This window comes from Camelus bactrianus, chromosome 16 (genome assembly GCF_048773025.1).
Source record: "Camelus bactrianus isolate YW-2024 breed Bactrian camel chromosome 16, ASM4877302v1, whole genome shotgun sequence".
In the NCBI taxonomy this organism is placed as follows: Eukaryota; Metazoa; Chordata; class Mammalia; order Artiodactyla; family Camelidae; genus Camelus; species Camelus bactrianus.
In genome coordinates, this window is record NC_133554.1 from 14,133,851 (window position 1) to 14,145,873 (window position 12,023).

The 12,023-nt window shown below is 32.2% G+C and overlaps 1 protein-coding gene across 1 annotated transcript in view; it reads right to left on the reverse strand.

Moving 5' to 3' along the window:
- The window catches only part of BRIP1 (BRCA1 interacting DNA helicase 1), a 132,908-nt gene that overhangs the window by 83,222 nt on the left and 37,663 nt on the right, over positions 1-12,023 (reverse strand). The window contains 2 exon segments of the mRNA XM_074342692.1: positions 1,874-2,095; positions 7,592-7,882. Coding sequence (XP_074198793.1) covers positions 1,874-2,095; positions 7,592-7,882 — 513 coding nt within the window.

The window sequence follows — 12,023 nt, forward strand, 5'->3', positions numbered from 1 at the left end:
CACTCTCAAAATACTTTGCAAGCCTATCAACCAAATAATATGTGTTAAGTGAGCCAAGATCAAGATACAGTTGTCTACACCAAGGGTTATAAAAATCCCACTATGAAGAGATCTCCAACATAATTCTAAAAGCATAATAAAAACTTTCAAAACTAAGATAACAATAAAATATTCAAGACTCAAAATACTAATATAATACAGTATGTATCTGTTTCATTTCAGTCTTTCCTGCAATTCTTCATTTTAAGAATTTCTCTTCCTCAACTCCCATATGACGTTGGTAGGACTGTTAATCTGTCAATCAAGGGACATCACCACTCTCATGACATGGGTAGGCTCAGAACCCAGGCTTGTCAATTAAATAAAGTATTCCATCCCTCTGTGGTCATGACTGGTTTAAGAATGGATATGAGATCCAAGATAGGCCAGAGTTAATTTTGAGTGACTAATATGAAATCATGTTCTTTTTTCCAGGTTACCTAGCTAGAAAAAAGCTAGCGGTTTAAAGCTATCTTTGTTCCCATTGGGAAGAATCTGCCTGAGAATAAAGACATAAAGGAGTCAGTCAAGTATTTTTTCTTAAGCTCTGTTGAAGCTGGGTTTGTGTCAACTGTATTTGAAAGAATCCTGACCAATGCAAAATGTTACAAAGCAATTGCCATTGAGTTATTCTGAAGAAACACTAATATACAGAGGGCTGTAGATGACTGAGAAAGAACCATGGGAGAAATATATTAGGGTCTAAAAGATGAGTAGGATTTGGATTGGATAGACAAAGAAAGAGTAGGGCATTTCCATATGTCATAAAAAGCAGAGATACGGCAAAGAACAAGGAATCCTCAGGGGACCTTGAGGCAATTTTTTTAAGGGTTCAATTTGGGAGTCTGTAGCAGACAAGGCTGAAAAGGCAGATCCAGGTCAGACTACTGATCATTTTGGGAGTAAGCTTAAGAAATAAGGACTTTATCCAATGAGCAAAGAAAGATATGAGATTTTTAAGCCATAGGAAAGATGCAAAAGTAATATTAGGAAGGCTGACCGGGCACTGATACTTAGAGTGGCTCAGGAAAGAGACCTAGCTGAAGGGCAACCAAATAAGAGGATAGCAGGTGTACTGAACATAATGCCTATTAATTTCGAACTTATAGAAAGCTAATGAGAGTTGGGCAGTCAGATCTAAAGAGAGAAATAACAATTGAATACACCAGATTCACTTTTTGTTTTATGCTGTAACAACCGGATGTCTCTAAGAACCAGGCAAATAAACGCAAATGCTGTATCCAGAGTTCACTTATTCAAAGTTCAGCATAATTTGCATAGTATGCATATTCTCCTGATGTAAATTCTTCAAAACATAGATTCTTCAGATAAATGTTTTAAAGTAATTCTGACTATTCATAAAGTGATAGTTATGAATGGGTTAAATGAGTCTCAAATGGGGGCAATTTTGCACCCCGAGGGATATTTGGCAAAGTCTAGAGACATTCTGGATTGTGACAACTGTGAGGGTAATAATGGCATCTAGTGTATAAAACCAGAGATGCTAACAAACATCCTACAATGTACAAGATAGCCCACCTCAACAAAGAATTACCCAGCCCCAAATGCCATTACTGTCGAGGCTGAAAAACCCTGTTATAATTCTACTTCAGTACTAGGTCCTTAAAGGTACTTATTACTTCAAAAATTAAAATGACGGTGTCTAAAATTCAGTTTTTAAAAACACCTTAGAATATAATCTGTTTATACACTTACATAAACATAAAGCAAAAAATAAAGTGAAAGACATTAAAACATCTAAAAGCTTTTACATTCATCACGTATACCCCAATAAGTAGGCAAAAGTCCCTTTAATTTTTACATATCTACTCACACTTTCCCTTATTTGTGCATCTAGAAGATAGTTGTAAGGACAAAATATTATGTCAGCATCTTGCATTAGTTCTCGTGCTGTGTAATATGGACATGCCTTTAGTTTTTTCCCCAAGCTGATGAGTTCTTCTATATCCCAGGCCTTGCACATCCCTTGGAGAGTCTGTAATGTGTGTTGATCACTAATTTTATGAACACCGTGATAAAAATAGCAGGATTTCCCCTAAAAACAAACATGCACAGCTGAAATGTGAACCAATACTAGAACAGAGGAAATGAAACAAGTTTATCTCAGAATTTTAGAAATATTAAAGTCACAACACAAGATTTTACAAAAGAGACAGAGTATAACACATCTATAACACAACCATTTAGAATAACTATATTAGTTGACTCAGATAGAGCTCTAGATCAGCATAAGCTCAAGATACCCCAAGTTAACTTGAGAAACATATTTTTAAAAGTATGTTTGTTGTAGCTTTGTTGTCAGTTTCTGTGTCTGTAACCAAAAGACAATGAATAGTGAGTTGAGTTCTTTCAGGAGTTTTCTGTTTTTCTGTTGATACCTCTACATATTTTTAAGGCAATGTCACTTTATTTTGTTTTCAAATATACTGAATATCTGTCAAGATTACTATTTTGTTATTGCCCTGAGTGAATTTCCTTGTCTATTTCGCTTGTTCTTTCAGATAAAATTTATTATTTTACTAATGTTTCCAAAAATTCTAAGTAAAATTAGCAATTATAGAAATAAAATGTTTTTAAAAAAAAAAAGTCTGATTAAGTGCTATTAGGCAAAAGTATTTCTGGAAGGATACCCAAGAGCAACAATGGTATCACTAGTTGCTGTCAAAGATGAGACCCAGATGACTTGGGGGCAGGACTGGGAGAGGTTTTACTCTACAGACACTTTTGTACCTTTTCTATCTGAGTCACTGAGATGGTATTACTTAATCAAATATAAATAAGTGAAAACAAAGGAAGGAAGAAAGGAAGAAGGGAGAAAGGGAGAGGAGGGAGAAATGCCCTGGAGGAAACAATAAAGTTAAGAGTGTTCCCTACAAAATATCTGGACAGTACAAGAGTTCCAAAAAACCCTAAATTATCTATAATCCCATCATACAAAGAATGTAACTATTAACATTCTGATGTATTTCATTTCATATTCCTTTTATGCATATGTATATATGGATATATCTCTACAACGCAACCCAATATTAAAATAATGAGAACAAAGCAAATTTTCCCTCGGCATTGAGGATTATTGACCATTTAGCCAAAATAAGTAAACATTTTTTACAAAACTGGGATCGCTTTTTTCTCTTACCCAATTTTATTAAAAATCCTATCAGAAATATTTTCTCATATCACTAAGTATTTTTTCATTGTTGTCCACACATATACACTGGATTACTATTGGGCATTTAGACTGTTTACAATTTTTGCTTTATAAATAATGCTGCAATGAGCATCTTTATGCCTATTTTTAAATATTTCCTTAGTATATATTTTTAGATCAGAGGGTATTTAGGGATCAGAGAGTACAAGTGTTTTTAAGTTGCTTGAAATCCATACCACCAGTCTCCAGAAAATGCATACCATTTTACATTACCCTTTTTCCATATCTTACCAACTCTAATATTCTCTTTTCTTATCTTTGTGCATTTTAATGGTAAAAAATGGAATCTTCTTGTTTTGATTTATATTTTTTATGCTTTCTAGGCAAGATTTAACCTTACATTGTATGAACATGCTAACAAGTTTCAACAGTAATTTGCACAAACTGCACTTCTTTCTTGTACTATCTACTAATGTCCTTTGTCATTCTATTATAGGAAGTAAAAAAAAATTTAACATACACAAATCAAAAACTAAGATGTTTGATAAAATCCAATCCTAGGAAAGGTGTGTCATATCCTGTTAAAAGGTATATAAAGTGAGTAGAAGTAAAACTTCTACTCCTACTAGAAGTACATAGGAAATTTGTCAGTAACTACAAAACGAAATTTTCACCATTAATGTAAAAATATATACTACACTGTTTAATAGCCCCCAAATTGGAAATAAGCCACATGTCTACCAACAGGGGATATGTCAAATAAATTCTAGCAAATATATACCAAACATATAACCCTTAAAAATTGAGTTAGATTTGTCTATGTGCTGATGTGTTTAAGCTTTTAAAAGACTATAATATGTACACATTATAGAAAATACATATTTTAAATAATTTAGAAGAATACACTTAAAATGTTACAGTAGTTTCCTTGAAAGTTTAAGGGGATGGAAAAGAGCTGGAAAGAGAGATCTTCTCTTTTCATTGAATGTCTTTCTGTAATTGTGAGTGTCTAACTACGTATATGTTACTTTTCTTTTTCAATTGTCATTTGAGAATAAATGGTGGAATAATAAGGCATTTTAATATTTATTAATTCTGTGCATCAATAAAAAAATTATACGTCATTTTGAAATCCAATATTTGTCTTTCCCAGTTTGCTGTACTTACCTAGTGAGAGGGAGGCGGGAACATACATATATGTATGTGTGTATATATGTATAGGTTTATATATAAATATATGTATAGATTTATACACACACACACACACACACACTCATATATATGTATTTTTATCTATGAACTATGCAAAGGGCAAATCTGTTTTTAAAACATTCACACATCATTACACAAAAGTACCTAGAAATTGCTAGAAATAGAATAAAGCATAAAAAGTTCATAACCTATAAAAGCACGTCAGCAAATCCAAGGACAAGAAGGCATGATCAGCTGAGGGCTACTAGTTCTCCTAAAGCTTTGTATTCAGTCGTGTTAGGGGAAGCCACTTGTTGATCCACCAAGGTATTAAAAATAAAAATTAGGAGAAAATTTCACCTAGCCTTATTTATTTGCTTTATTTTCTATATTATTTTCAGTTACTTTGGCTAATCTCTACTACTCTTTTTTATCGTTCGTGCCATGTCAGCTTCCTCACATCATGATGCCATCTTTTATTTTTGTTTCTACTGTAGTAAAGATAGCAATGGTTAGGAGTTGGAAAACTTGCCTCCTTTCTTGCTAATTAATTGTCTGACATTGGGCAACCTTCAAGGTCCACTGTTCTCACGTGGCGAGGCATCAAAAGAGTAGTTAAACCAGAAACCTTTTAAGATTCCTCAGACTCTTTGATTATACCACTTCTAAGGTTCCTTTCAGCTCTGAAATCTATGATTCTGGGGTCCAGAGACAGGTGGAGATATGCCAAGTATCTTTCATACTGAGTCTGATACAGAATGAGTTTAATAATACGACATTCACCATTTCTTCATTCCCAGTATCTTCCACACTATTCTGAAAGCTTATATATTTTACAAAATGTTAACTAAGGTGCCTTTAGAGTCTTTAGTTATGGTCTGTTAAATCTCAACAAAAAATAGATATTCTTTCATACCTAAAATAACTTTTAGAATTATTTCTAGAACTAGTTAAGATTATTTTTTTCTTAATTGAAACAAAATTTAACTTTTAGCAGATAAGTGCATCGCTTTTCCAGTACAGGAGCATAAAAGAAACAGTGAACAAAAACACATGTGCCTTTGGATCAAGCCAAAAAATCAGAAAGTTTACACTTTAAGGGCACTTAGAATGACACTCTTGTGCAGGCTGATAGCAAAACCAGAAAAGCTCATCCATTTTAGCAGTGTAATACAACCCTGAGGGGAGTCTGTCAATTGAAGCGTTATCACACTTTAAACTCTTTTTCACTCAAACTGTCGGTTATCCACTTATCATTTTGGTTTGGTAACTCAGCCACAGTAAACATAGACACCTTTAGAGACTTTGTAATTGGCCCTCATTACAATACCAAATTACCCTGAGGGCTTGAGAACAAGAAAAAGAATGTTCATGTACACCTATGTGCTAGGCATTCTAAGGCAGAATTAGCTCAAAACAACCACAAGGAGATATCTTCCATTATTTATATTGTTAATATTCAAAAATAAAAGACTTGTCTACATTACAACAGAAACTAAAGGCCAATGAAAAATTCTGAACTTTCAAAGCTATTGGATTTTTATTTTTACATGACTCAAACTTATGAGAGTAAAGATCACTCAAAAAACATAACCAGCACTGCAGGATTCTAGAGGATTACATAAAATAAGACTATTTGCTTTCAATACATAATCAAATTTTATAATTGGTTTTACCAATGAGATGAAAATTCATAATAAATTACATAATAATTTTCTCAATAACAAGTAGTAAAAAGATAATGACAGTGCCAGTAAGTCTTCTTGCATAGACTTGCATTATAGCTAAAAAACAAATTGCAAGCATTTGAGGAATTCAGTTGTATCAGTCAGCCACTTACTGAAACAAGTTTACTTAACCATAAAATTTATAGAGTTTTATTACGAAGAGCCTTTTCTCTATTTTTTTTTAGCATTTGATATTTTAATATTTCATCTCTCCTTGAATAGAACTTTTTAAATATCCAGATTGAAAACATTTCACAGTTCCTCAGTTAGTTAAAAAGAACTTATATGGAAACAGATATGCCCAGAGAACTTCAACAGTGGTCTGGATTCAATAATTCTGTATTATTTTCCTGGCTCTGAATAAGTCACTTAAGTTTTTTCATTGAAGCCCCTTAGTACTTATTCTTTATATTCTCATGTTTGAATATCTACTGAAGCATCTTTTGAATAACTCCAAATAAAGCTTGAATAAATTTCCATCTAATAAGAAAGCATTGAGAAAGAAAAGCATAATACAAAATAATCTATTCACATTTATATAGTAGGAGATGATATATATCAATTAAATGAAACTCTAGAAGCTATAGCTATTAGCCTTTTGTGTAGAAACAACTATGTTTGACAAAATACTCATGAAAGATAGAACAACTTTCAAAATACATTGAAATCATTTCATGCACTACCAGTTTATGGTTCACCAATAATTTCTGGGTATAATTCCAGACTTGTAAAACTTCAATTTTAGAGTAAACTAGTTATCAAATTGGTACACAGACTACCAAACTAATACTGCCAAAAATATTATTTAAAAAATCAAGTCTTTAGTAAGAAAGATTTCTTTGTTTCCACCTAGCCAAAATTCGTATTATTCTAGATTTTCCTTGAAAACTTTAAAACCATAAAAAAATATCTTTCCTTAGTAATTTAATTTTTGAAAGAAAAGTTTGTACTAATCAGAATTATGAGACAATATAGTCATTATACATCTAATCCAATTAAAAAACATTTTAAAATTTACTCAGAGAGAGCCTAAGTAAACTATCTCATTCTGAAAGTTTTAAATATGTAAAACAAATTAATTAGATCTAATTTGAGTAAATCATTTAAATACACTTATATCCTCATATAACATCCATGTTTAATTATTTTTGGTAGAAAGATTTGAAAGAAGAAAATAAGGAGATATCTGACTAAAATGGAAATTAATTTTCAAGGAATTAAATAAATATCCCCAAACTTTAGGACCAAAAATTTAAGCCCATAATTTTAAACTTGAATAAAGATTTTCTTATGGTAAAATTAACTTTTAAAAAATCGACACTAGCAATTAATTTGATTTTCATAAGTTACTTGATTATCACTGTAAATATACACATAAAATATAAAATGAACACATTAAATACTGAATAATTTTAATCTTTTCAGTTTAATTTTTTCTTTAAAATGAATTAACTTTACTTACATTTTTTCCATCCAGGAATTCCATGCACTTTTCATTTCTGTTGAAGTTGCCTACGACTTCAGGATGGACACAAGTATGATCTCTGCTGGAAAGAATAGTCATTGGGACCCCTGAGTATGCGGTCCTCCGGAGCTCTCTAGTAATCTGAGCAATCTGCTTGTGTGTGCGTGTCCCAAAATATATTTTGGGTATCTTGAATTTCCCCCCATGATCCTTCTTAGTGGTATTTGAAGAATCTTGACTGTTTCCTTGTTTAGTAGAACAACAGCACCTAGAACACTGACCAGGGGGCTGTAACAAAGGAAAGAAAAGATAACTGATGTCGACATTGGACTACCATAAAAATTGTTACCAAACCTCTCACGGAATCAAAACTATAAACAGTGAATCACAACTATCAAATAAAGAGAAATTTCAAGCCGTTTCATCATCTAAAACTTGCCATTGAAGAAAAAAACTACAAATTCAATTTCAGATTGGTTCTTTTTCACTCTTAGAAGTTATAAATGATGTTTCCATATTTGCATTGGTTTCTAACACACTACAACTCTCAAATTCCAAATGTTTTAAGTATATTTTAATTCTCCTCTTCTGTAAACTATAAAAATAAGACAAAATGGAGGATGGTTTTCATTTCTGCTTAGGCTTCAAGTAACCTTGTGATACTACAGTTTAGAATTGATAGTGCTATTTTTGTTCACAGCACAGCCCAATCAAATATCTTATAATATAGCAATATTTTTAAAGCATTTTAAATATAGCTCATAAAAGAATAGAAATATCAAGTTGAATCTAAAGCATCACTAAAAAACAAAACGAGGAAATTATTCTCTAGCAAAGATATAAAAATGAATGCATAGTATTAATATTTAATAATGAAGGCAGGTTGCTTGTGTGGAACAAGTATATCTGAAATTCAATTACCTGTCACGGAATATAAATCCATCGGTAACTTCTCATTCAGGATAGCCTTTCTGGACAATTTTACTCTTATTTTAGTTTCAAAATTAAAACAGTTATATAAATGTCTCCTTAAGTACACCATTTGGAACATCAGGAGTATATAGTTTAATATACTTGCTTTTTTCCTCCTGTTTCCAAAACTTTCAAAAATAAAAAAAAAAAGCTTAATGCTGTTTATTAGAACCCATGGGTTCTTAAAAACTGCTCACTTCTGAACCTCAATTACTCTACAACTGAGACAGAATGCTGCCTCATTTAAAAGAAATACTATGAAATGGTTAGTTTGTAGGAACAGTCACTGATGGGGAAAAAAAGCAAAATAGCACAGTAGCTTAAGAAAATTTGTACTAGAGTTTTAGTTTAGTAGAACAAATATACCATTTAACTGAAGTTTTTTTTTTTAAATTATAATCAGTAAGATTAACCTTCATAAACAAATGCTAAGTCACAGGATGTTACACCACAATCCTGGGGACCAGGCTGTCTTTTAGCCTCAACTCAGTGGAAAGGCAAGTTCGAATTACTCTGTCTCGCTCAACCTTGTCCGCCATTAAATATTACAATACATGATAGAATGGATGTAAATGTGACCCTTCTGGAGCTGTCACTCACGGGGATAAAAGGTTCACTGATGTGCCAAATAAACAGTCAGTCAAAGCAGATAAAGTTACAACCATGCTGGAATTGTTACATTCCCCTCTCAAGTTGCCAGTAACAGCAGATTTCATTACAGAGTGCTGCCACATTAAATAGCCAGTTCCAAATATCCTGCCTTCTATATTGAATAATTACTTATTCACTGAAAGGATAAAAAGAAGAGTTATGAATGGGGCTCTTGTCAACAGCAAGGCAGGAAACAGCTGACATGTGGTTTATGTTACATATGTTGCAATACCCAACAATTTATGGTCACACAGATAATGGAATGCAAATTATATGATATTTCTGACTGAATTCTTTTTTGGCTTTTGCATTGATCACATTAATTAAGGTAACTATAGGTAGCAGAATTAGTTCACTTTTTCATACTTTAAATCTTTTTACTCAATTATACTGTATCTCTTCCCTATGACACAGTTAAATTCATTCTGAATATTAGAATGCTAGGGCCCAATGTTTTGTTACATACTATATGATATAGTATATTCAAGCATAAAAGTAATCCAATAAAGTGGTCGTTTCTCAAGGTTTGGAAAACCTACTTTTTGATATAACACTTTGCAACATGAATTCCACTTAAAGCTTTATCACCTACTCCTTTTATTTTAATCCATTATTTTTTAACCAAAAAATTCAAACATACAAATAGAAAAATGCAAAATAAGTCAACCTCCACAAGAAATAACTCGCAGACCTTCTTACAAACGTACCTTCCATATTTTTTTTCAAGTAAAAAGGGATGCTACTCTATAGTCTGATACCTTGCTGCTTTGTATTCAAACGTTCTAATTTTCAAAAGGGGTACCTGCACTAATAATTTTAAAAAGGAATCTGCATATGTTTAAAATGTTATGCTAGTAGCTATACTAACAAAAGCAAAAGCTCAAGAACTAGTTTCGGAAAGCTTTTCCCATCAGGGCAGCTTTATTTAAGTGGCTTAAATTTGTTTTTCACTCCGTAATTGAGAAAATTATAAACCATGGCTAACTTTACATTAAAAATGTTTTTTGTTTGTTAAGTCTGAAGGTGCTCTGAAGTAATTATACCATCTATGAATTCAAGGGTGATTCCTCAAGAAGATGCTTTTTCAGTGGGTGGGTGGGCACGTAGAGAAGATGGAAATTAAGAAAGCCCATTTTTTTTCATTTGCAATATTAAAGAGGAATTATCTCTTCAGAAGTGATCTATTTACATTTTCATTTAAAGGATTTGGTATAATCATATTTGAAGACGGGAAAAACTGACTGTGACAATAGAAGAGAGGCTTCAAAAAGATACTTATTTAATAATGAAAGAAAGTTATTTGTACCAACATCAGCAATTTTCAATTTGGTAAGAAAACTTAGAAAGAATCCTGAAAACAGCAATGACAGGAAGTCACAATACCCTCCAGGCCAAAGCAGGCTAACACTTTCTGGCCTCTCTCTGAAACCCTTTGACCTAGAGGTCTTGAAACAATAGATGAACAAAATTAAGTATTTTTGTACCTTTCATTTAGTATTTCTCCTGCTAATAAACGATCAGATATCTTTCATAGAGATGTTTTCCTTTTGCTTTTGCTCTTTAAATTTACAGAGATTGTACTAGGAAATTGGAGAATAAACTGGAGAATTAACTAAAAAGTATTCTCTCTTATCTAATGTATCTGAACGTCAAGAAAGATAAAACACACGGGCTCCCAAACCTGTAATCTCTAAGATCTGTAAGTAGCTACACGGTATGGCAGAACCAAACTTCAAGAGATGGTCTCTAGCTTTTTCTCATAACTAGAAACTGTCTAGAGTTCTTTACTTGAACAAAAGGCAAGAAAACCTAACCCAAATAACAGCAAAAAAAAAAAAAAAAAAATTTTATCTTTTAAAGAGGAACACAGGAGATCCATGTAGATGTATTATTTCCACCTGCAGGAGTCAAAAGTTCAAAAACACATTTCAAATCTACAAAAGCCAAAACTGTTCTTAGAAGTACAGCAACCAAGGATTTTAGAAATTTTTCTTTGTATCTAACAATTTCTATCTATTCCCTCCCTTGTCCTACTATATAGAGACATATATTGAAATTTTTTGAAAGGATGAAGAAGGAATATAATATTTGATCTTGAAAGGCCAACTTGAGGCCTTGTCACTATTCCTTTCACAAAGCTGTAATTAGAAGGTCAAGTAGATTAAGATACTACAACATCAATCTCTAAAGTGACATAGCTTTCTCCAGCCTTTCCCACAACAATGAAAATTATTATGCCTAAATACTTGAAAAATAAAAATGAGCACAGTCACCAAATAAGCTTAAAAATGGAAAATAATACAGGAACAGTTAGAAACTACTGCACTGCCAGAGAAGTTACTTTGTGAATTCATACATCAGGGGAGCATCTAAAAGCAAGCTATGAACCAAATTCTAAAAGCAGGCATAAAAGGATACATTCAATATGGAAAATAAGTACATAAAGAAGAAGAGAGGAAAAGAGACCAAAAAGAAGCTTTATTTGTATGAAATAAACGGAAAACTAGGTCCATGAAACAATAACATACTTTTCTGTAACTTTCCGTATGTGCATGTTGTCTTTCAACCACACTGCAAATTCCTTGAGGAGAGAAACGATGTCTTACATTTCTTTATATAACTCATTCATTGAGCATGGTATTTTGCACATAACTGTAACTTAAAATTTTTTTTAATTGATGGAATGTGACTAATGTCTCTAAACCAGGTTACTGGACACATGCACCATATTTTATTTATCTGATAGATGCTAAATTGATGCTCTAATTTGAAGTTCATCACATATCAGAAAGTCACCTCAAAATAA